At 37.2% G+C, this 27,504-nt stretch overlaps 1 protein-coding gene across 1 annotated transcript in view; it reads right to left on the bottom strand.

Moving 5' to 3' along the window:
• ALDH5F1 (aldehyde dehydrogenase 5F1) overlaps positions 1-27,504 on the bottom strand; it is an 83,545-nt gene that overhangs the window by 31,102 nt on the left and 24,939 nt on the right. The window contains exons 11-12 of the mRNA XM_010270079.3: positions 18,928-19,005; positions 12,685-12,751 (exon numbers count right to left, since the gene is read on the bottom strand). Coding sequence (XP_010268381.1) covers positions 12,685-12,751; positions 18,928-19,005 — 145 coding nt within the window. The remainder of the gene's footprint in view (positions 1-12,684; positions 12,752-18,927; positions 19,006-27,504) is intronic.

Genomic DNA, 27,504 nt, shown 5'->3' with positions numbered 1-27,504 from the left:
GACACACCTGAGCAGTGCTTGCTCTCCTCATTTCTATTCTCAGAAATTGACTCTGACATGGTATCAGAGCAGGTCATGATCTAGTCTGTTGAAGAGAGATTCTTTTGCTCTGTATTATACCATTCTCTAGGAATGATTTCACAATGATTGTGGGTCCTATCCTCAGTGCTGGATACTACTTCTTTAAGCTGTTTCAGACAGCCAATATCAAGTTCTGTTTCTGGATCTCTACACCCCCAGATTTGGTATTTTTATTGGTTCTCTTATATGGAGCACTAGATATGCATAAAAATTTGGATTTGGTATCGCCCAGAGGAGTTCAACTGGTCTTTCTTTGCCTGGTTTGGATTGTCTCTGTTTGAGAGTGATTTTGATCTCTCTCTCTCTCTCTCTCTCGGATTGCCTGACTGGTACAGTTTCCATTTCTGGACAGGTGAACAATCTCTTGGTAGTCCTGTTACTTTTTGTTGTTCCTAGCTGTTTTAATCAGTTGCTGGACTGCCCCTATTTTCTGAAGATGTATCAAGGAGATTTTCGTCTGCCAGCAAGGTGTTTGCTGTTTTGTCTCTTTGACTGTGTTTTAGTTACATTGAGTGGACTGCCGCCATTTTCCTCTTCTTTGGAGCAATTCTTACTGCTGCTGTTTTCAGAAAGAATGGGTATCCTTCCTACCAAATTTAATGGGCCCAAGTATGCTTTGTGGAAATTCAACTTGCAATTTCATGTTAAGGCTAAGGGACTTTGGGACTATTTGGATGGCACAACCATTAAGCCTGGTGATTCCAACGCAAAGGCCCTAAGACAATGGAAATTTGAGAATGCAAAGATTGCATCCTGGATACTTGGACCAGTAGAGGTTGACATTGCCATTCCTATGCATGAGTACATGACTGCTTATGAGATGTATCAATATCTTGAGAAGGTCTACCAGCAATCAAATCTTTTGAGACAATATCAAATTGAAGTTGACATATTTTCTTATCATCAAGGAGAAAGAAAGATTCAGAGTATTATGCAGGGTTCATTAACCTATGGATTGAATATGAGTTGGTGCACATGGGAGATGATCCATCAACTTATTGTGTGAAATTTATGAGAACACATTTTGATAGAAGAAAGATTATGCATTTCTTAATGCATCCTAGGCCAGAATATGAGATTGTGAGTTCTAATGTTCTCAGTAAGGGAGACCCTTCCGGATATAGAGTATTATACATCATAGGAAAAGGTTTCCTCTACATCTGACTCTTGCTTACTTTCTATTACTTGTTTTGAGACTGCTAGTGGTAATAATTCATGGCACTTATAGCATAGACACCTTGTCCACCGCTTTTCTAAGAAACTAGATTATTTGTTTGCTTTTGGTAGTTTACGAACTTCAGTTACTACTTTTAAAGATATTAATAAAGCTTGCATTACTTGTTGCTTGCGCAAGAGTCATATCAAACCTTTTCCCTTCGATTCTAAACATGCATTTGTTCCATTTCAGTTAATACATAGTGATATTTGGTCGTCTCCAGTTGTCTCCAAGATGGGCTTCAAATATTTTGTGACTTTTATTGATCATTACACCCGCTTTACTTGGATTTACTTTCTTCACAAGAAATCAGAAGTGATTTCAACCTTTAAGTTGTTTCAAGTTCATGTTGCAACCCAATTCAAAACTAACATATGCAACCCAAGTTCATATTTCAAGTTAATGAAGAATTTCAAACTTGAAACAACATGGCATCCAATCCAAAAATTCGTGTCCTAGTACACCACAACAAAATGGGGTGGTAGAGAGGAAGAACAAACATATCTTGAGTGTAGTGAAAACCCATTGCAGGATTCCCATGTACCTTCTTGGTTTTGGGTGGAGGTGGCCAACACAGTTGTCTACCTTATAAATCTCCTTTCCATATTAGTGTTCGTTTGGTTTCCAAGAATAGGTGCTTGGAATCGGAATCAGAATGGCCCATTCTGATTCCTACTGTTTGTTTGGCAGGAATGAGATTCCCATTCCAAAGTATGTCAAGAAGTAAAGAACTCATGACAAAAAGCCACCCAAATGCAAATATTAATAAAATAATAAATTATTATTAAATTAATAATAAGATAATAATAAATAATATATTAATAATCAAATAATAAATACTAATAAATTATTAACAAAATATTAGTAAAATAGTAATAAAACAGTAGTACAATAATAAAATATTAATAAATAAATAATAAAAAGAAAAGATATTATTTATTTAATAATTATCATAATAATAATGAAGTACAAATAAAATATTAATATATTATAATTAAAGTAATAATAAAATACTAACACATTATTTATTAAATAAATATAAATTAATTTTAAAATCATAAAGAAAAATAATAATATTCATAAACTAATTAAGAAAATTATAATAAAATAATCAATTATTAATAAAATATAGTAATAAAAATATTATTAAAGTAATAATAAATAATATATTAATAAAATAATCATAAATTAATGATAAATACTAGGATATTAATTATTACTAATACAAAATTAAAAATTTTCAATTGATTCCGATTCAAACTTCAAATGAACCAAATAGCAACAATCTAATCCGATTCTGATTCCTAATGAAACTAATAAGGCATCAAGAATAGGTCATTCCGATTCCAAGGGATTTCGATTATGATCTTGTTTGCGAACCAAACAGACCCTTAGTCCTTGATAACTCTTCTCCTTTTCAATCCCTTTTTAATCGCCCCTTAGACTTTTCCATGCTTCGGGTATTTGGTTGTACATGCTTTGTTCATCTTCCCCCACAAGAATGCACTAAGCTAACTACTCAAGCTGCATTGTGTGCTTTTGTGGGTCATATTCCTAACCACAAGGGCTTCTCCATTACTAGATGTTGGTCATCCTACTTCATCAACCCTTGTAAGTTCTTGTGTTCCTTCATCTAAACCCATTTCATCTATTGCTTCTACATTATGTCATTCCCCTAGAATCTTTCAACCTCCTAACCACTATGGTTTTCTATTAGATTATAGCTCCCTCTCTGTGGTGATGTCCAGTACAGATATTCCAAAGTCTTACCAACAAGCTACAGGACTCTAAAATTTAGGCTCTTCTTGAAAACAACACCTAGGAACTTGTCAAAGCTCCTCTTGATGCCTTTGTTATTGGTGGCCAATGGGTTTATTCTATGAAATTAAAGTTAGATGGAAGTCATGATAGGTATAAGGCTCATTTTGTTGCCCAAGGTTATAAGTAGGAGTATGGGATAGATTATGATGAGACCTTTGGTCTAGTAGCAAAGATGACTACTGCTCATTTTGATGCAGTATGGGATTTGGCCCAATTGAGTAAACAATTACTAAGTTGGTTTCGATAACCCATCTTAGTTCGTTTTTACCAAGTTAGCGCCATCACAGAATTTCTATCTTAGTTCATATTTTCCAAGTTAGCATTACAACGGGATTTCCGAATTAGTTCAATTAGGACTTGCTTTTCTGAAGAGATATTGTAGGATTATAATAAGGAATGTTTTATTAGATTAGGAAACTTCCTTGTAGGAGGCATAAGGGTGTAAAAAAGTCTATATAAAGAGTAGCTATGACAAAGATAGGGGAGTTTTTTGGTTGATTTTCTCTTAAGTATTAAGTGAAAAGTTGTTCTTCCTATTTATTTTGGCTTTGGTTCTTTTCTTTGAAGCTTCTCTATATGTGATTTGTTTCTGAACTGCGTCATGTGGTATCAGAACACAAGTTTGATCCTTCTTCGGATTATGGCTCCTAAGAAGAAACAAGTGACTCACACCATGGAGTAGGAAATCAACAACAAAACACAAGAGGTGGCAGAGTTGCAAAGCCAAGTCAATACACTTGCTCAAGAGTTGAGATTGCTACATTCTTGTTCCAAAATAGGGGACAGTGGCTCCAAAGCAAGTGCCTCCACTTGTTCCTTTTCATCATCAAGGCAAGCAACCAGATTGGTTGTAGTTGCGGATGGTGACCAGCAACGGTGGGAAACGGGTCTCAAGATTGACATCCCAAAGTTTCATGGAGGTTCTTTCACTTGTACTTTATCATCATAAAGGCAAGCAACCAAGGTGGTTGTAGTTGCAGATGGTGATCAGAAGTAGTGGGAAACAAATCTACAAATTGACTTCCTAGAGTTTCATAGAGGTATAAATCCAAATTAATTCAAATATCATGACTTTTATTGATTGATTTAATATGTTGAGGATTATAACGAAAATCTTGTGTGGCCATTCTCCTCAACATCTACTGAAGAACAAAATATTGATTAGAACAAATCTCCAATCTATGATGAAGAACCCATTACTCAGGAGGAATATGTTATCCTTCATAATGAATTTCAAAATGATGGAGACAATATTTATCATACTGGAGGCTTTGATAACATTGTCTTCATACAAGTCTATGAAGATCCCTATTGGCATGCTTTTTTGCAACGTCTAGAATGGTTAATAAAGGAGGAATTGAATTATTTGAAGAAATATAGTTCAAAGGTTAAGAGATGTAATGAGGAATCTTAGTTCGTATTGGAGGTCTACACCACCAATTATGTACTAAAGGGTTAGAAACAAAGAAGAATAGTGGAAATGCAACAGTATATGTTGGCAGCCTCTCAAATGGTAACATGAATGCGAGGTCGAATTGTCTCCAACTCAGGGAGGATGATGCAGTACTGGATTTGAACCAACTGAGTAAACAATTACTAAGTTGATTTCAACAATCCATCTTAGTTCGTTTTTACCAAGTTAGCACCACCGCAGAATTTCTATCTTAGTTTGTATTTACCAAGTTAGCATTATAGCAGGATTTCCGAATTTGTATTCAATTAGGACTTTCTTTTTCGAAGAGATTTAGTAGGATTGTAATAAGCAATCTTTTATTAGATTAGGAAACTTCCTTGTAGGAGGCATAAAGGTGTAAAAAAGTCTATATAAAAAGTAGCTAGGGCAAAGCTAAGGGAGTTTTTTGGTTGATTTTCTCTCAAGTATTCAGTGAAGAGTTGTTTTTCCTGTTTATTTCGGCTTTGGTTCTTTTCTTTGAAGCTTCTCTATACATGATTTGTTTCCAAACTGTGCCACAGTTATTCTTGGCTATTTTTGTAGTTAAACAGTGGCATATCCATTAAATGGACGTGAATAATGCCTTTCTTCATGGGTACTGTGATAATCCCCAACTTGTTTGGTGTTTATATGGTTTAAAACAATCCCCCTCGTGCCTGGTATGAAAGATTTCGCTTTGTTATTATTTTTTCTTTTGAAACAGTGATAATCCCCAACTTGAAACATTCCCCCTCTATGATGTTAACTTCATAGAGAGTTCCTCTAATTACTCCCTTTTGATCTTGCACTGGGATTAATGAGTGACTATACTTCTATTATATGTTGATGGCATTATCATCACAAGTGATGACCAGCAAGGGATTGTTAACTTGAAGAAGCTCTTGAGTGAGTCTTTCAAGATCGACTTGGGTCCCTTGACTTATTTCTTGGGCCTGGAAGTAAATCATAACTCTCGTGGTTACTTTGTTAACCAACACAAGTATGAAGCAGATCTTGTTAAGTTGGCTAATCTCACTAATTCCAAGTTGGTTGACACTCCTTTGGGAATCAATTTGAAACTTAGTAAGGATGATAGTCCTCTTCTAGAAGATCCTTCTTGGTTATTGCATGACTCGCTAGATATATCTAATGTAATGCAGGTTGTGAGTCAGTTTTGTAGAAAGAATGGGCCAAATGGGCCTTAGTTTGGTGGCCGAATGGGCCTTAGTTTAGTTCAGTTGTTTATTGTTTCTATTTCTTCTGTAATGAGTTGTCTCTATGGGCCCTTAACACATTTAGTTCTTATGTTTTTTGGGTTAGTCGCCTAACCAGGGACACCCATGTAATTTCTCCTTTAATTAGTCCAGCACATATATAAAGAGATTAAGGGAGTGAGAGAGGGACGATTTTCTTCTCTCTTTTCTTCCAACTTCTTTCTCTTGAACAGTTCTTCCTCTCTTCTTCTTATTTTCTTTGTTATACAAGTAGGAAATTGTTGGACTGGTTTTCTTCTAGTTTGTTTTCTTCTCCTCGTCAACCACACTTGTCGACAATTTATTGTTTCATCAGATATGTTAGGAGGAACCTTATCTCATGGACTATTCTTCTCATCATCATCATCATCTTACTGGCTATATTGATGTCAATTGGGCTGGTTGCCCAAACACTAGGAGATCTAATACTGGTTGGTGTATTTTCCTAGATGAATCTCTTATCTCGTGGAAGTGTAAAAAGGAGCACACAGTTTCAAAATCTTCTACTAAACAAAGTATACGCCCATGTCCTCAGTGTGTAGTGAGATTGTCTGCCTCAAGGCTCTCCTACATGATCTTCATATTGAGCTTCCATCTGCAGTTCCCCTCTTTGTTGATAATCTGAGTGTTATTAAAATTGCCTCCTTCCCATGAGCGCACAAAGCACATTAAATTGGATTGTCATTTTATTCAAGATCTCTTCCTTGTAGGCCATATTTCTCTTCCTCTAGACTCGAACTTGCAAACTTGTTCATAAAAGCTATGGCTGAAGCCCAATACACTTTTCTTATGGGCAAACTGATGCTCATTCCTAGGCATCATTTTGAGGGGAGTGTAGACACAATACGAGTTAGGGGATTATTTTTGTCCTTATATTTCTTGGGAGCACCCTTATATTGTGCCCTTCTTATATACTAGATCCTTCTTTATTCTTTTGTACGTTACTTGTATCTTAAGGACAGAATGGTCATTTTCCTACTTTGATATAAATATATTTTCCTGGGTGTGGGTTCTCACTTTTGACACACCTAAATAGTGCTTGCTCTCCTCATTTCTATTCTCACGAATTGACTTTGGTGTCTGACCCAGGTTTTTAGTGAAGATATCAACTACTTGGTCTTCTGATTTGATATATGGTGTGAGAATATCCCCACTTGTTACTTTCTCTCTCACAAAATGGCAGTCAACTTCAATATGTTTTGTTCTTTCATGAAACACTAGATTTGAGGCAATATGTGCAATAGCTTGGTTGTCACAAAATAGCTAGATGAGTTGGCTAATTGGAAATGTTTACTTCTTAAAGAAAATGCTTTAACCAGATCAGTTTATTGATAGCATGAGTCATTGCCCTGCACTTGGCTTCAACGCTGCTCCTAGAAACTCCACTTTGCTTCATACTTTTCCAAGTCAATATCTCTCCTCTAGAGATAAGTCTCCCCCTTTCTTGTACAATAACCCACGACCTGGAGCACCCTTTAAATATCTGAACACTCTCACAACACCATCCCAACGAGTAGTTGTGGGATTTTGCATAAACTAAGCCCTCCAACACTAATGAGATGTCACATCTAGTGATATGAACATAGATTAGCTTACCTATAAGTGTCCTATACTTTGCTGGATCTTCTAACGGATTCCCTTGATTGTCAATCATATTCACATAATGACATTGGGATTGATAGGAGTTTCCATTGGATTGGATCCCAATAACCCGATTCCTCTAACACATCCAAAACACACTTTGTTTGCTAGAGGGAGATTCCCTACTTTGATAGAGCAACCTCTATACCCAAGAAATACTTCATTAGCCAAACAGAGTTCATAGGCAGCAGCTTTTCTAGGCTTTATGGTAACACCTTGTGGTGCAATGTCTGCTTTCTACTTGTAATTCTGTAACTGATTCTCTTAATTGAATAAAATTCTCCTTTTGTTGATCAAAAAAAAAAAAATGAATAGAAGAGGAATCAATAGAAATTTTAGGACAGAGCTAGCTTGTTCACTATAAGAAGATAGTTTAGGGACATGAGAAATCATCACCTGACCATGAGTGATTGCCCATAAGCATGGTTTACATAGGGCTGAAAATGGTATCAATTTGTCCAAATTAAATTCATATTCAATTCGGTTAATGGTGATTCAAATTTGATCCATTTGTAATTGGATTCAGTATGGCTCCACCATTGATAAAATTGATTTGAATGTTGTATTTTTACTAAAAAAAAAAAAAGAATAGAAGAGGAATCAATAGAAATTTTAGGACAGAGCTAGCTTGTTCACTATAAGAAGATAGTTTAGGGACATGACAAATCATCACCTGACCATGAGTCATTGCCCATAAGCATGGTTTACATAAGGCTGAAAATGGTATCAATTTGTCCAAATTAAATTCATATTCAATTCGGTTAATGGTGATTCAAATTTGATCCATTTGTAATTGGATTCAGTATGGCCCCACCATTGATAAAATTGATTTGAATGTTGTATTTTTACTAAAGTTTCAGGTTTAAGTTTCACACATTATATTTTATTCATTTTATTCAATGTATACAATATCAAAGTCATTTTAGTTCATTTTGTTAATAATATTAATAGAAATGAATCAAATTTGGATCTAGGTATATCTAAATCGATCTGATCCTTTTGCAGCCCTAGATACACAATTTCAATGTGGTTGACAATTGACATTTAACCATGTATAAATAGCGAAATTTTGAACCTATTTCACTGATATGAGAGGAACTAGGATTTTTTGGGAGATGTCACAAAATCTCACCAAGGAGCAATGGAAATTATTCAGGTTGTACTTTTGTGGTTGGCAAAGTTGCAGATTTAGGGTTTGTAGAAGAAGAGAAGAGAGGAGAGAAAGGAGGTATCAAAGAGAGGTGCGGGTGTTACTGTTCACACCCTCAATCACTATTTTATATTTTGAAGAACAATTACAAGAAAGCCCATATTTGGGCACCCAAATACAAAAATATGGTGAAAAGTCTAAAACACCCTTGCCCAAGCATTCTCAACACTCCCCCTCAAGATGAGCATATATGTTAATCATGCTTAGCTTGACAAGGTTTTTAGCAAACTTTGGATGGTGAACACCTTTAGTGAGGCAATCAGCTATAATAAAATGTTTGTCCACCTCAATATGCTTTCTACGACAATGTTGAACTAGATAGGGAGCAATATTTGTTGTTGATTGATTATCACAATACAGTCTCATTGGAGATCTTCTTGGATGCCCATCTCAGTCAGGAAGGTCTTCAACCAAAGTAGTTCAACCTTGTACTTTACTTCAACACTAGAATGATCAACAACTGATTGTTTCTTACTTCACCATGAAATCGCATTTCCTCCAACTAAGGCACAATAACCAAATGTAGATCTTTTATCATCAGTGGACCCTACCCAATCAAGGCCTGTGTAAGCATGAATCTTTAGATGCCCATGATTGGAATACAACATTCCTTTACCAAGGCATTTGTTAAGAACTTGACTACTGATTGCAGTTACAATGAGAGTTGGTCCGAGGGAGCTCACCCTCTAGAAATGGACGGAAGAAAAAGAGGGAAGAAGAGGAGAAGAGGAAAAGAAGAAGAAGAGAACAAAGGAAGAAGTAGGGTTTTCTCATTGCCTCTTGAGATTATTCCAATGATATTTATATATGCTTTTGGCATGGGAGGATAGTAACAACTAACAACTCAAGTCCATTCCCTTGATGTGGACAACACATGTAAACAAACCTCAGGTGAGGCTTCGAGCAAGTGATCTAAGGGACAACCGAATAATTAGCTGTATTACTCTAGGTCTAGGCTGAATGGACTTGACTGGGTGTCATCTGAGCTCTATTATCCCCCTCTCCATCAAGAATGACCTTGGCCTTAAGGTCAACAATAGAGAACCGTCATAGTTGCTCAAAATCTTCCCACATAGCATCTTCTTTGGGTAGGTGGTTCCAGATGACTAGTGCCTATTTTTTGGTTTCTTGCCACATTTGATCCATCGAAAATCAACGATCCTCTAGGACTCCATCATTGTTTCTCCCTCATCTATGTATTGGGGAAGGGAAGGGCTCATAGCATCTGATGTAGCCAAGCATGGTTTCAGGAGGCTGATGTGGAAAACTAGGGGCAAATTGGAGTCTAGTAGAAGAGCCAAGCGATATGCCACCTGTCCAATGCTCTCCACCACTTAGAAGGGCACACAATAACATGGAGCCAACTTCTACCAAGCTCGTTGGGCCAAAGAGGTTTGCTTGTAAGGTTGGAGCTTTAAGTAGACCTAATCACCTAGGGAGAGCTCTAGCTCCCAATGCTTTTTATCATAACCCAACTTCATGCGTTGTTGGGATTGTTGGTGATGGAATTTGAGTGATTTTAGTATTTGATCTCTAGCAATCAACTGCTCTTCCACTTCAACTACAACAAAGGTGCCTTGGTCATAAGGTAAGAGGGAGGTTTCTCTTTAGAACAAAACTCAGTCTAGCTCGATAATCCATGCTTTTGAAGATCAATTAAAGAGGTAGACTCCATCATCTTCATGCCCACTTCCAATCATCTTCCCTGTGCTCCGGTCTTCAAAAACACAATGGGTAGGAAAAAAGATCACAGAGCAATTATGGAATTTTGTAAGAGAACTAATTGACAATAATTTTTTATGTAATTGAGGTACATGAAGAATAGATCAAAGAGAGAGGTTATGGGTGAGTTTGACTTCACCCTAACTCGAGATAAGGGTTTGAGATCCAACATCAACAGTAATCTTACCCTTCCCCGGGGTTAACTTATATGAAGTAAAATGTGAAGGCAAACCAATCATATGGACATTGGCTCCAGAGTCTACAATCTATGGGCTGAAAGATGAGGAACAAGCAAGTGCAATACCTCTCTTAGCATATGAACTAGATGGATTTCTAGGTCTAGACCCTTCCCTAGGGTTGACTTATATGTAAAAAAATGTGAAGGCAATCATATGGGCACTGGCCCCAAAGTCTACAATCCATGGGCTGAAAGATGTAGAACAAGCAAGTGCAGTATCTGTCTTAGAATATGAACTAGATGGATTACTAGGTCCAAAACCAGGTGAGGAGGATGTTCCACCCTTTTCCAACTGCAACAGGATAATCCATAGTTTAGCCATTACATTAGAGGAGTCGGGAGCATCAAAAAATTGAACACCATTACCAATTATAGCCAAGTGAGCATTGCCCTTCTTCATAGTTTTGAATTTTTTCAGTTTTAAATGAGGATTAAGCTTCCAACACCTTTCCTTAGTGTGTCTTGGCTTCTTGCAATAATCACAAATAACATCCTCAACATTATCAATAACAGGATGCTTACTAGTACTTTGCTTGGGTCAAGATGACATAAAGGCCAAGTGATCAATCATAAGAGGTTGCATCATGGCGGCCCTTCTACTCTCCTCCCCTTATACAAGGGAGTAAGCGGAAGTAAGAGTGACAGTACCGACATTGAGAATATGTTGCCTAGTGAAGTCAAACTCTGGGTTCAAGGTAGCCAAGAAATCAAAAACTCTATTCTCTTCTATGTACTTACAATATTACTCACTATCTTCAGAGTCCTTCCAGACTAGAGATTTCAAATGATCTATTTCTTCCCAAATAGACTATAGAGAAGAAAAATACATAGCCACAGATCTCCACCCCTGACACATACTACAAGCCTACCTCCAAAGTTGGTACACTCTGGCAGTATTGTTAATTTGGGAATAGGTGGCAACATGTAGTTATGGGCAATATGAGGTTGCATTGAGTAAATCAACCATGGCATTACAAGGGAGTTATCCTACTCCCACTTTGCAAATATCGAATCTTTAGGATTTGGCTTCACCACCTTTCATGTAATGAATCCCAGTTTACCTCTCCTTGTGATGGTAAGCTTAGCAGATCAGGACCAGTCCAAAACGTTGGTCCCATAAAGTTCAACAATGGTTATCATACCCCTTGAAATATCTGCATTTCTCAGGAGCACACTGGAAACCATCTATACATCCTTGGATGATTCCATGTTATATTAAAACACTTTCTCGTCAACCAAAAGGACCCCCAACCCAATACTCAACCAAAGCTAAGGACCCAAGAAAATAAGTCACCACACGTTTAAGAGCCACAAGGAGGCCAAAACACTAGGTTGACAGCAAAATAAAGGAAGAAGAAAATCTCCCCAAAAATTGTATAGGTCTTAGAAAATTACAGAACCACTTCCTGTCACTCTCAAAATGTAAAACGACCCAAATGGTCTAGGTTTTGCAATAGAAAACACCAGTAAACATGTTGTATAAGGCTTAACATCAGATCTGGAAGTTTTTCAATTTTCTTCTTGAAAAACCCACAAAAAATCATAGAAGCTTCAAACAGCTACAAGAGTCATACCAAAAAATTTCTAAAATCAGGGCAAACCAAACCATGTAGGATTCATTGACTGCCATCATCACCAGTACGAACTACTGACATCAGTGGATCATCTCGCAGGAGAATCAATGGAAGATTTATTCCTGAGAGCCTCAACCTGCTCTGGTACCAAGTTGTAGATTTAGGGTTTGGAAGAGAAGAGTGAAGGAGAGGAAGGAGGTATCAAAGAGAGGTGTGTATGCGTGTGTGTTACTATTCACACCCTCAAATACAAAAAGATGGTGAAAAGTCTAAAACACCTTTGCCCAAGCATTCTCAATAGGCAAGAACCAAAGAAATGATAGAAACATTATATTTGTTCACTGTTTGTAGTAGATAAGAGTAGTTATTCTCTATGTATATAACTTTTAAAAAACAAGGAATAAATAAGCAAAAAAGAATTCTACCTACCCCTAATTTTTTTTAATCATTATCTACCTATCTTCAATATTTATATAAACATTTATTCCATGTATACCTTCTTGCACAATTATTCTATTTGCACATACACATGTTTGCCCACTATTACGGAACTTTGCTGCAATCTGCAAAGAAAAATGGCATAACCTCAGTTAGTTATAACCTCTAACATAAGTTTTATGCAACAATGGAAAGACTGAAAAGAAATATCTAAAAAGAACACAAGGATAACTGTTCATACTATCTGCTCTGAAAATACTAAAATGTAGCTACCATTAAAAATTATTTAAGTATACAGGGATCAAGTGAAATACATTGCCAAAGAATGCATATATGCATTACCATCCCAACAAATATAAGGGGAGTTTTGAAATTATACTTGTTTGTCTTGCCACCCATTCAATGTCCATGTAAAACTAATTATAAGTGCGCGAGAATATTTATTGTGAAACATGGATCAAACTATAACGCCCTAATATAATTTCATTACTTAAATGATTTGTCAAGATGGTAGTCAGTGTGATTTTGTGACATCCTGACAAATCATTGTATATGCGTATATACAAGGAAGCATATACTAATATTTATTTTAGATAAGTATAATTTTTTTTGATAAATAATTTTAGATAAGTATAATTTCATTGCTTAAAAGAAATTAGTGGCAAGACAAAGAAGCAAGAAATGTCAGAAATGTTAATAAAAAGAATCATCATCATCATCCAAGCCTTGTCCAAACTATATGTGCTCGGCTACATGAATCATGTTTCACAATTCCATTCTGTTCAGTGCCATACCCATCTTGAAATTATGGGAGCTTAAATCATATCTTATTACCTCCACCCAAGTCCTTTGCAGTCTGCCTCTAGCTCTTCTAGCCCCTTCAACTTTTAATAGATCATTTTTTCCTAGCAGATCTTGTAGATGGTCTTTATACACATGATCAAACCATCTCAATCTACTTACTTTCATTTTATAACCTATTGAGTCTACTCCTAGATTCCCTCATATGACTTCATTTCTAATCCTGTCCTTTATAGTTTTACCCCACATCCATCTAAGCATTCACATTTCTACCACACTCATTTTCTTGACATGATGTTTTCTAAGTGTCCAACACTGTGCTCCATATAACATAGCTGCCCATTTGTCTATAAAAGCATAAATATTCAAATAGTCTATATATGTTGAAATTGAGCATTATAAATCTATGGAAATGGGTATTATATTTGTTATTTAAAAAGAGTTTGTAAATTCAAACTATCTAATTCAAAACCAGGTGGTCTTATATTAATTGGTACCAGAGCTATTAGCCTTACTGATGTGGACGCGTATTGGGAACAGCAGCAGCAATGATCTGGTGTTCTCATCCTATCCAATTCAGCAGCAATAGTCTTATCCATTCAGCAGATTAGATTAGACTATCTTGTTATTCTTATCTTATTAAGTTAGTAGATTAGATTATCTTATCTTATTAGATTAGGATTAAGAGAGATTATCTTATCTTATCAGTCTTATCTTATCAAGATAGAGTTGGAGGTCTCCCTATTCAGCAAGGAGTCTCCCTAAGAGCAGGACTCTTGTAATCTCCTATTTAAGGAGCCACTATTATTGAATAAAGGCATCCAAAATTTCAGTCAAAGAGAAGAGTAAAGGAGAGTTAGGGTGATCTCTTGGACAAATCACCCCTTAGGTCACAACGATAGGGTCAGCACGCAAAGGGAGGGGCAAGGGGAAACTAGAGGTTCTCCCTGCGACAAGACCTACGCCCAGGCCCACAACAACTTGGTATCAGAGCAAGGCGTCATGGGAGATCTGGAGCAGCTGCCGTCCAAGGTCCACGATCTCGAGCACCAGCTCGTGGAGACCAACTCAGAAGTACATGAGATCAAGGACGAAGTCAGGGAGCTACGGCGTCTGATGGAGTTATTCCTTTCTAGCAAAGAGAGGAACACAGAAGGGGTGACAGCCACTAGCGGCCGCCGACCAGATCTGCAGGAGTCTTCCGGCGAACAGCAGTTCGGCAACCAGGGGGTTGTAGTCATCCCCAAGTATAGTAGGTTAGAATTCCCGTCGTACAACGGCAACGGAGATCCCATGGGCTGCCTGTACCGGTGCGAGCAGATTTTCGAAATCAACGGACAAACAACCGGGATAAGGTAAGCCTAGCCGCCTTTCACTTAACAGAGGAAGCGCAACTCTGGTTCTATCGATTAGAACAAGAAGAACCTGGGCTCAGTTGGACCCAGTTCAAGTCCTACTGCCTTCTTAGATTTAGGCCCCCACTGACAAGCAACCCCTTAGGCGAGCTAATTAACCTTAAACAAACCGACACAGTGGCAGAATACCAGCGCCAGTTCCAGACCCTCCTCACGAGGGCATCTTCAGTGCGACCGGACTAGCAGGTAGACATGTTCACCGCTGGGTTAGCAGAACCCCTGCGGGTGGACGTGGAAATGCAGAACCCCCCCAACCAGGTTACAACCATGAATATAGCTCGCATTGGAACCAGGTTACAACCTGATGAAACAAGAGGAAGATGAGGATGAACCCTCTTCATTGGAACCCGATCCAGGAGGGCAGAGTCATTCCACCTATTCGGGATTCCTTTGATGGTGTTTCCCGACACCCATCCTGAATTCGAGCTTGAGGACAAGCTCGTAGTCCAAGAGGGGAGTAATGATGTGGACGCGTATTGGGAACAGCAGCAGCAATGATCCGGTGTTCTCATCCTATCCAATTCGGCAGCAACAGTCTTATCCATTCAGCAGATTAGATTAGACTATCTTGTTATTGTTATCTTATTAAGTTAGTAGATTAGATTATCTTATCTTATTAGATTAGGATTAAGAGAGATTATCTTATCTTATTAGATTAGGATTAAGAGAGACTTATCTTATCTTATCAGTCTTATCTTATCAAGATAGAGTTGGAGGTCTCCCTATTCAGCAAGGAGTCTCCCTAAGAGCAGGACTCTTGTAATCTCCTATTTAAGGAGCCACTATTATTGAATAAAGGCATCCAAAATTTCAATCAAAGAGAAGAGTAAAGGAGAGTTAGGGTGATCTCTTGGAAAAATCACCCCTTAGGTCACAATGATAGGGTCAGCACGCAAAGGGAGGGGCAAGGGGAAACTAGAGGTTCTCCCCATGGACCGACCCGTGACGAGATCCTACGCCCGGGCCCACAACACTTACACTAGCTGTGCCAAAGCAGGATCCTACATCATTTGGTATCAAAACTAATGGTTAATTACCAAGTTTTTAGAAGTGATTGATTCTATAAGGTATGTTATAAACAATCTTAGAGATCTAGAATCAATGATAATCAGTTTTCTAAACCAAACCAATCATCTTTTGTTAGTTTATTTGAAAGATGGTGGAAGAAACCATATATGATAAGGTTGACTAATAAGAACAATATTATCAAGAACATTGGAAGGGAAAAGGAAAATCTAGATGTGAAAGGAGACAATAAGCCACAAGTATTATTTGATTGGTTAGTGTAATTAAAGGAGTATTTTAATTGGCATATATGTATGATAAATAGAGTTAAAAATACTTGAAGATCGGTATAATAAATAACAAGAAAAAGAGAAGAGAAGAGGAAGAAAAGAAATCTTGAGAAAGAACTATCTTGGGATTCATGCCTCAAATCATTAGCTTTTATATGTTTAAAATAGATAGCATAAAAATGACTTAAATAGTACATATAATGAATTGTAATATAAATCACGATCCACTCAACACTCTCCCTCATGGAAGGTGGAACATAGATATTAATTGTGCCTAGCTTGCCAAGATTATCAACAACTTAGAGTTAAATACCTTTTGCCTTTTCAGATTTTATAAAAACTAAACATATTTCTACCATAGAAACTTTCTCTCTTATGACATGACAATTGACCACAATGTGAATAGTTTACCATGCTAGATGAGCTTAAGCTCAAACACACAATGAGTCATTGCTTTGTTTATGTCTTTCTTTTTTTTTGAAGAAAAGAGAAGGTACATGAGGAGATGTACACAGCAATTAAGCACTTTGTATGTCTTTAGCACTAGATCTTGCAAAAATGAATTGCTTCTTGATTCTCCATCACATCATATTACCTCCAACAGAAAGTAAAGTAACCAAGGATGGATGGCCTATCATTAACAAAACCTACCCATTCAGCATCTATAGAGAAAGGTCTCTATTTATAAATGACCATGATTAGCATACAAAATTCCTCTTCCAAATATCCCTTTTAAGCAGCTCAAAATCCTTTTAACTACATCAATATGTAGTTTTCTTGGTTACTGCATTTACTGGTTGATGACACCCACAACATATGCAATATTTAATCAGTTAAACATAAATAAAGAAGTTAACCGATCAACCTCTGTAACAACCCTTTACTTAGAAGCATGGCTCACAATTTTGACATTGATGGGCATTTTTCCATGTAAATAAGGAGAAATTTCAGACATATTTCACTAATTTTGTTAAGATATTTGGAAAAACTAAAAATTCCAGGAAAGTTTTCTAAAAACATGGAATTAGTTAATAAACCTTCAAGGAATCATTAGAAGAAGTATAATTGCACTTTTAAGGCCCAAAAAATCATAGCAAAGAACTATATAAATCAAATAGAAGAAAATTAAGAGACTATAATAGGTATCTTTCCCTTGTCTTCCTTTTAGTCTTTTAGCCATCTTCTCTTCATTAATTATGTAATTTACTTGCCATTTTGACTTTTATATTTTTTATTATATGTTTTACTTAGATTGAATATCCTCCTTTTTAGTTGTATGCTCTATTCTTTTTCTTTTGAATTATAGTGAACAATTATGGGAACCATATCAAAATAGTAGGCCAATTATCAAATCATCAATTCCCAATAGGTTCTTTTAGGAAAAGATTTTTAAAAGAATTATGATGAATTTAATGAAATATTGAAAATGTTTTAATAATATTCTAATTTCAAAAACGTTAAACCTTAAATATATAATATATCAATGAAATTTGAAATATTCGCGGACATATCACTATATCAACAAAATATCAAAGGTATTAGGAAAAAAAGATTCCTGGAAAATTTTCCATCGACACCTAGGAAAATAGGGATATTTCAAGAAAATTTTGACAAATATCATTGATATTGTTAACAATTTTTGGAAGAACTTCACCTGTGAACATATGATTTGGATTCATGGGAGTATTTCAAGGAAACTCTGCTAGCTTTGCTTCAAACATCCTTGTCTCCCTTAACAAATCCAGTGTGTCTTCCTTTGTTATATAAAAAATCCTCTTGTTTATCAAGTCACTTCTATCCCAGTAAATAACAAAGTTTTTCTAAATCCTTAATATTGAATTCAGATGCTAGGGAATTAAGCCTGCTTATCTCACCAAGGTTATTCCAGTAACTACAATTTTGTCCAAATAAAAATGAGAGTAGTCAAAGAATCTCCCAATCCTTTGATGAATAAAGTATCATCAACTAGAGATTGTTTGAAACCATTCTCTGGAACTACTCATCTATGCCTCTCAACCCAAGCCCTATGAGAGTACTTCAGCCCCTAGTTTGACTTATTCAATTGGTCTAACTTATTGTCATTCTCCTTGAACTTAAAGCCAAGTGTAGCTGCACTTGTCTTGCAGCAAATAAAAAGGATATACAATAATGATTTGTATTGGTAAAAGTCAGGTGAGAAAGTGCAAGAAGAAGAAGAAGAAGAAGAGAGAGAGAGAGAGAAGAGAAGAGAAGAGAAAGAACAATTGGGAGAAGACTATTATTGGAGTTTCACGCCAATACTATTTAGATTAAGGGTTTAAAAATTATTATACCTGCTGTTGATATTATAGTTAGACATTACATTTTATTATTTCTTCGTTAACAAAATTTATTATTTAAATATTAATATGATGCCTATGCTATTAAATTATGTACGACTACTGCTTATCCTTTTATGAGTTTAAAATTTCAAATTGAAATATGGACTATAATTTATTAAATTATGTATAACTGAACATATTTCATAAAGGAAATAAGATAGAAAGTGACATGTCTAATGAGAATTATGAGAACAAAAACATAATAAAAAAACTCTTTGGATTATATCTGTATACATGTAAATTGAAACTTTATACTAATAGAAGTAACAAAGTAATATTTATTGATAACAGTATAAAAGATATTAACACACTGCTGAACAGGTAATATTTCATGTCAATACCCATGGAAATGGAAATATGTTGTGAAATATTGAAATACATGCAACACTTTAAACCATGAATGTAGCTATTAGTACCAAAGAGAACTTACACTTCCTTTTACTGCAACATCCAGGTCTGCATCATCAAAGACAATGCAAGGTGCATTCCCACCAAGTTCCAAAGATACCTAGAGGATAAAAGATTCATACTAATTGGTTATTGACATTTTAGCTGCAACAAATCACACTTCTTGTAGGCATGACAAGAAAATTAATAAGGCTTTCAATTTTATAAAGAATCCAAAAGAATATGGATTACAAAAATAAAAGGAAGCTTTATAATATTAAAATTACAAAATGCTGATTACAAGGAAATGATACCATAAGAAAACTGAAACTTATATCTAGATAGGACTTACATATTTACTGATTGGCTAATTAGGATCCTCATATTGCATGCTACGTTAGAAAACTAACCTCAGGTTTCCAGAAGCAAAATAACTACTATAACTCATTAACTACTGACCCAAGTGACATGAAACTTGAACTACAAATAGTCAATTTCAGGAAACCCTTGATGTGGGGCCATTAATCAAATGTTTGGCCTTGACTTTGACTGACTGTTGTTAGGCACAGAAATGTGAACGACAGTAACCTTCCTTGATGAAAGTCTTCCTGTAGTCTGATTAGCTTGATATTTCTAATCTCCTATAAATCTTCTTAAAGTTTCAAGATACCCAAATCTCTAGCTAATCCAATGGCTGGATTAAAAGAAATTAAATCTCAGATTTCTACCCAAAAGTTAGGTTGTAGACATGGATAATTCTTCTGAGGCTTGGTCAAGGATTGATGAAAGCCTAGTTATGATCAAATCAAAGCTAAAAGATGATCTCTATAATCACCAAAATTCTGTCTAGCATGTTAAAAATAGGATTATTAGCTTAAGATTTGGAGAATTTCTCACTTTCTTCTTAAGCTTCAAAATGTCAAACTTCAAGCTAATCCAATGGTTAGATTAGAAGAAATGAAGTTTGAGGTTTCTACACGGACGATGGACGGATGGACTATTGACATAAACAGTCTTATCCTTGTTCTGAGGTCTGATCAAGGGTTGAAGAGAACTATCTACATCATAGTCTAACCAAATCTGAGAGATGAGCACATCCCCAATCCTCTTCCTAATCTACAAAATTTGAGTCCCCTTCAACAATTAAATTTTGGTAATATGCAAGGCAGGCAGTCTCAGTCCTTATAATAAAGCAAAATTTCTACTGTAGGTACCCATCAGGCCTGCATCCACCATTTCACTCCCAGGATTTCTAGTCACCTACTCCTGAAAGACCTAAATTACCAAAGCTGCACCCAATGAAATTCAGTTTCTAGTCAAATGTATGTATGTGTGTATGTATACTTATGCATATATGTATGTATTTACAAAAAGCCATATTACTTCCTTTTCCTTAAGATTGTTCACATCTTGTACTTACCTCTTGATTAACTCCCACTCAAGGTAAAAGAAACTGATTTTGCATTGTTTCAGATATGTTTTCAGCAGCATAATGCAATTGCTGACCAGTGAGTGCAACATCTATGATGTAAATTGGCATGCTGATACTTGATTTAGAGAAATGTTTAGGCATTTCCCAGTAATTAGGGAAGTTTCAAATGGGCATGGTTTTAGAGCTGCAAATGAGCCAGATCTGATCCAATTTGAATTTGAATTCAATCCAATAAGGGATGGATTTGAATTCTCCCATTTGGCCATTTGTTTTGAGAGACTTCATTTACCTTCCAAGTGCCAACACCCCCATTCATGGTAAACTGTTTGCTCTCCCTCTCTTTCTCTCATGGTTAACTATTCCCTAACTGGCTTTTCTTTTTTCTTTTTTGATAATTAACAGGGAAACATTTCATTAATATAAACAATAATTTACAACGAGGATTCAAAGGGGATAAAAATACCCTTAAAATACAGACATTACAAATGAGCCCAACAAAACTGCTCCCTATTTACCCCTTGCCTTGCTAAAGAATCTGCCAGCCCATCAGTATCCCTTGGAACCCACTGAAATGTTGCATTCAATACCCATAACAACCATTTTATCTTCTTCACCACATCTTGATAAGTCGAGGCTGGCTTTTTTCATTCTTTAGCAAGCCTACAACCACTTGAGAGTCCCCTTCAACCCATCTGAGGAAGAGACGAAGAGTGGGAAATATGTTCTATCATATGGGATTGTTTGAAGGTTTTTTACACTACAACCAATGCCTTTCAGGAGAAATCATCCAACTTCTAACATATTCTTCTCTAATGGTTGTCTTATCAAACTTAAGTTGTGTGAGTGAGAAATTGGTGAACGTCATTTTTTTATTTTCAATGGCATAGAAGATGAATGAAAAGTTTAATAAAGATTGGAAAGATTGTAAATTGGTTTTGGCAATTGCAGTTGTTCTTAATCCCAAATTCAGAGTACTACTATGATCTGATTTATGGTATTGAGACAAATAAGTATGTTTCAAAAGTTATGATAGCTATACATGATCTCTCATGGAATATGCACAAGCGTTAGAAACTCAAAACCATTGTCATTGAATACTTCACCCACACAAATTGGATTTCACTTTTCCTGTGGCATAGTCGGCTAGGCCATGTTTCATTTGAAATAGTAAAGTCTTTGTTTCCATTTTTATTTAAGTAATGTTCAGTGTCAGATTTCTAGTGTCAAACATATCAGTTGAACAAACAATGTAGAACAACTTTTCATTCAAATAATAAAAGATCAAGTTTTCCTTTCCATCTTGTGTATTTTGATGTATGGGGACCTACCACTATAATCTCTGAGGGCGGGTATAAGTACTTTATCACATTGATTGATGATTTCTCCCGTTATATATGGGTATTTCCCATGCATAGCAGAGATGAAGTTCCAAAGATTGTGAAAGACTTCCAGAGGATGGTGTTTACATAGTTCCATATTGAGATACAAATCTTTCAATCAGATAATGCAAAGGAATATTTCCATGGTGAGCTCAATGAGTTCTTTGCCTCCCATGGATCTATTCATAGGAGCTCATGCACAAGAACACCATAACAAAGTGGTGTTGCAAACAGAAAAGACAGACACCTCTTTGAGGTAGCTCAAGGGATGATGTTACACATGAATGTTCCTCATAGATTTTGGATGGATGCTATATTTGCAGCTGCTAATGTCATCAATCGCTGCATTAGTCATAAGTTTTTTGTCTCTATGGATGTGTCCTTTGAGTCTGAACCGTTCTTCCCTGCTTCTCCTCAGGGGGAGAGTAGTGTGGAAGAGGAGAAGCAGGTTCAAGTCCACTAAGTCTCTCTTCCTTTTATTCTGGACCTTGCCCCCTTTCGTGTCTTCCAACGTAAACACTGTAGATATCAGCAATGTGACAGAGGTGTGGAGCTACCAAACATTGAGCAACCAACACCGTCAGACTCTCAGGAGGTAAGTCCAAACCCTGTTGCACCTATTGATACCCCTGCTCCTACTGTAGATGACCTTGACATTCCTATTGCTCAAAGAAAGGGAGTCAGGTCTCAGGTCTCAGGTCATGCACTACCAAACACCCCATTACCCAGTATGTCTCCTATGATCACATTTCCCCCTCATACCAAGCTTTCCTATCTACAGTTGATTGCATCCCTCCCAAAAATGTTGTAGAAGCCTTAAAATACCCTGAATGGATAGATGCTATGAAGGAGGAGATTAATGCACTCCATGAAAATCAAACTTGGGAATTGGTGGATCTTCCAAGGGGGAAAGACTCGGTGGGGTGTCAGTTAAACACATGGCGGATAGGACAGTTGAAAGGTACAAAACAAGATTAGTAACCAAGGGGTACACTCAAGTGTACAGGGTTAACTATGATGAGACATTTGCTCCAGTAGCTAAGATGAACTCAAATTGAGTTCTTCTGTCATTATTCATTAGCCGCTAACCTTGACTGGGAATTGCATCAACTGGACATAAAGAATGCCTTTTTAAATGGTGACATAGAGGAGGAGGTGTACATGGTTCAACCCCCTGGATTCTGTGTCAAGGGAAGTGAAAATAAGGTGTGCAAGCTGAGAAAGTCTCTGCATGGTTTAAAACAATCTCCCAGGGCTTGGTTCAGTAAGTTTCATATGGCGGTTCAACAAGTAGGGTTCAAGCAATGTCAGTCTGATCACACTCTTTGTGAAGAGATGTCAGGAACAGGTTGTTGTATTGATAGTGTATGTGGATGATATCATCATTACAGGAAATTGGAGTTCAAAAATACAAAAGTTGAAACAATTCCTTGCATCTAAATTTGAAGTGAAAGATCTAGGTCCTCTAAAGTATTTTTTTGGAATTGAAGTTGCCCACTCAAAAAGAGGCATCTTCATTTCTCAAAGGAAGTACACCTTTGATTTGTTATAAGACACAGGCAAGTTAGGTGCAAGGCCAACAGATATTCCTATGGATGTTGATCATAAATTGGGTGACTCTGATGGTAAACCTCTGAAAGATGTGAAACAGTTCCAAAGGTTAGTGGGAAAGTTGATTTATTTGTCCATGACCCATCTAGACATTGCCTATTCAGTTGGGGTCCTGAGCCAGTTCATGCACTCTCCTAAGAAACCACACATGAAGGCAACAAAAAGAGTTCTTAGATACTTAAAAAGTATCCAAGAATAGGTCTACTATTCAGTAAACATAATCATCTAAAGGTGGAAGTCTTTACAGATGTTAATTGGGCAAGTGTTGTGGATGACAGAAAGTCCACAAGTGGGTATTGCACATTTGTGGAAGGAAACCTAGTGACATGGAAAAGCAAAAATCAAAGTGTGGTAGCAAGGTCAATTGTTGAAGCGGAATATAGAGCTATGGCACATGGGGTGGCTGAAGTTCTTTGGCTAAAAATCCTTTTAGGGGAGCTTGGAATTGTTGTTCATAATCCTATGTCTCTTTACTATGACAACAAGGCAGCCATAAACATCGCCAGCAGTCCTATCCTACATGAGAGGACCAAGCACATTGAAGTGGACAAACACTTCATAAAGAAAAAAATGGAGAAAGGGGAAATTTGCATCCCTTATGTCACTTCAAGAAACAACTTGCTGATGTCCTCACAAAAGGACTTCCATACTCGCGGCACAATGAGTTATGTGACAAGCTGGGCATGATAGACATATTCAACCCAACTTGAGGGGGAATGTTGTGAGGGTTATTTATTTGTTTTTTTACAGTTGTTGTTAGTATGTTGTCGTCAGCCAATTCCTTCCTTTCTTTCTTTCTTATTTGCTTGTTATTAGGGAGTGCCGCCAGGGTCATACTTGTAATCTCCTATCTTTTTTATGTTAAGTTAATATAAATAACAAGTCGGGCGCCGCCACCTAGAGACTTTTGACTCTCAATCGAATCTCTCTCTCCCTTCTCTTCTCTTCTCTCTTCTCTTCTCTTCTCTCTCACTCCTCTCTCTCCAAGAAAGAAAACAAAGGCCTGAGGTTGTAGCTAAAAATTCTACTCGTGCTGGCCAAATTGCAATAATGGCTGGTTTGGATAAGTGGTGCATTGATATAGGTGTTACTTCCACTGAAGACCCTACAAATCAGAAATGCACATGTACTTGGAGGAAATTTTTTATTTCTCAAGATATGGATTTTGACATATTGGAAGGTAGAGCATCCTAAGCATCCTCGAACAGCCCTGGCTCGTGATGTTTTGGCCATTCCATCTACTACTGTGGCATTAGAAGCAGCCTTTAGTACTTCTAGTAGATCCATTTACAAGAATCATACATGTTTATGTTTATAGGTTGTAGAGGCTCTGATGTGTGGACAAAATTGGTTGGAAACTCCAAATCGAAATAAGTGAATTTAAAATATATTTTTATTTTTATACTTTACATACTTTATTGATATTTTTTTACATGTTTTAGAAAATGATGTAGAGGTTGATGGGGATAAGGAAGGGGAAGATGCAAGATTTGATGACTCTGAAATTGAAATTACAAGATTTGGTAATCTAGTTTCATTTTTACTTCAGCTTATTTGTAAGTTGTTGAAAGTAGTACTAGAAGTGGAATTATTAGCTACTTTTAGTTGTTTTTCTTCTATCCAGTTTATGGGCCTATTGTTATTGGGTCATGGGCCTATTTTAGTTTTTTTTAGGTTTTGTTACTTCCATCTTATTAGGGACACTTCTATAATTTTTACATATGAGCACCATAAGAGATTGGGAGGCTCCTTATGAGAACCATGATTTGTTTTCCAATTCACATCTCTTGCTACTACTCTCGTCTATCTTTTTTTTTTTTTTTGATCAATAACACTTTCATTAAATCATCAGTAGAAAATTTACAGGAGGAAGACAAACACACTTATCTTCCAAGAGCCACTAAGAGCCTCATAAAAGGAAGAAAAAATAAGAAAAAGAGAAAAGAATACACTAAAGTTACAACTTAGCCCAAAACAGTGAATCCCTTTCTGCCCCTTGTTTAGCTAAACCGTCAGCTAGGGAATTAGCCGATCTTTTAACCAAACATGTCTTAGCCTCCATCTCCCGCACCAGCCACATGAATTTCCTCCTCTCATTGTTATACTTCCATAAACCATTTTGATCTTTAGTCAGCCATCCTATCACCACCTCTGAATCCCCTTCAATTATGAGTTTCTTGATGTTCAACTCCTTAGCTTTCTAGACTCCTTCCATAACTGCAAGGATCTCAGCTCTAAGGGAGTCACCCACTCCAATTGGGCCTGAGAACATGGCAGAGATGACCCCATTTTCGTCCCTAAAAACACCTCCAATCCCCGATTGCCCTGGATTTTCCCTATTGCATCCATCAAAGTTTAATTTCAAGAATCCACTAGGCGGGGGAGTCCAAGCCACTTTCATTACTGACTTGGTCTATGTGCAATTTGCAATTTCACCCCACTTCCTCAACATGTCATCCACAGTGTAATCTGTGAATAGTTCCAAATATTTCAAACACCATACCGCCCTAATATGTATGACAGCCCTCAAATCTGTTGCTCCTCTTTGGGTTTCTGAGAATATCTGTTATGGGCCCGGGCGTAGGATCTCGTCACAGGTCGGTCCACGGGGAGAACCTCTTGCTTCCCCTTGCGCCTTCCCTTGCGTGAAGACCCTATTGTGGCAACCGAATGGGTGATTTGTCCAAGAGACCACCTGAACTCTCCTCACTCTTCTCTTAACTGGAAAACTGAATGCCTTTATTCCAATTCACAGCTCCTTAAATAGGAGATTACAAGAGGTGACTCCTTATTCCATTCGGCTAAGCTAGGACAATCCAACTTTAAATCAAACTCCTACTTCTAATAGGTAAACAGACTCCTACTAAGAACAGAACTTAACTCCTATCTCTAATAGATAAGTAAGAACAGAACTGGATAAAGTAAGCTAATGGAGAGCTGGCAGGATAAGCTGACGTGGCAAGATAAGTTGTTGTGTGGGCCCTCCTCACTGTTGCTGCCGGCAGCGGCGGTATGTCCTTCCTACGAATGCATCCATAACAATATCCTGGAGTTTCTTTCCTCCCACAATGTCCAACATACTGCAGCCCTTAGTCCTCTCCACATTATCCTTCCCCTTTTTATCCGCCACCTGAAAAAGGTAGGGGAGAAAAGGCCCTGCAAGTCTGATGGGGGATTCCAACTGCGTCTAAATAAAGAGGAAGCCCAATCCCAAATTGACATCGCAAAGTGGCAAGACACCAGTAGGTGAAATCCAGTCTCCCCATCCGCTTTACATAGAACACACCACTGAGGTGACAAACAAGTATTGGGTCTCTTCTTTTTGAGTAGATCACCAGTGTTAATTCTTTCAAGATAGGCTTCCCAACAAAAACTACCAACCCTAGGAGGTATTGCTCTGCACCAAACCTCACCAACAGGGAAAGGGGGGAAGGTAGGACTGGTGGACTGACTTAGGACTTTGAAGAACGAGGCACAAGAGAAGATGCCATTGGGGGTAGGTGTCCAAATTCTAGAATCCTCTCTAATGGGGTCTAAGACAACGTTATCAAGAAGTGCAATAAGGCTCGAAATACTATCGAGGTCTAAGTCCCTCAAATCCCTTCTTAAACCCAAGTTCCACCCAATCCCAGACGTGGAAGAGGACGAGGTGATGAAAGACGAGATCGGCTCATTTTTCAAATCAGAAAGAGCATACAAAGAAGGAAATTGATCCTTTAAAGGGGCGCTCCCCACCCAGGTTTGTTCCCAAAATTTTATGGAGTTACCGGAATTCAAGTCATACCTAATATTAGGGGAGAAAACTGGTAGCAGGTCATGAATGGCTTTCCAAGGAGAGTTGCTTGTGGTCCAAGCTCTAATTCCAGTGTCCCATCCATTGTCCTCCAGCCCATGTATACTTGCCACTATTTTAGCCCATAGCTTCTCCTTCTCCATAGGGAACCTCCACAACCACTTCCCTAACAGAGTCATATTCCTTCTCCTGAAACTCCCAAGCCCCACGCCACCACAAGACTTACTCCTACACACTATCTCCCAGCTAACTCTGTGATCCCTCTTCTCCTCTCCTGGCTCCCATAGGAAATCTCTCATAAACTTCTCTAATCTATTAGCAACCTTCACTGGGATTTTAATCACCGATAGGAAAAAGATGGGTAAGTTAGCAAGCGTGGCCTTAATTAGTGTAATTCTCCCACCG

Source organism: Nelumbo nucifera, chromosome 8 (genome assembly GCF_055504915.1).
Source record: "Nelumbo nucifera cultivar China Antique chromosome 8, China Antique-T2T, whole genome shotgun sequence".
Classification (NCBI taxonomy): Eukaryota; Viridiplantae; Streptophyta; class Magnoliopsida; order Proteales; family Nelumbonaceae; genus Nelumbo; species Nelumbo nucifera.
The sequence above is the reverse complement of the archived record's forward strand: the minus strand, read 5'-3'. Positions and strand labels throughout refer to the sequence as shown.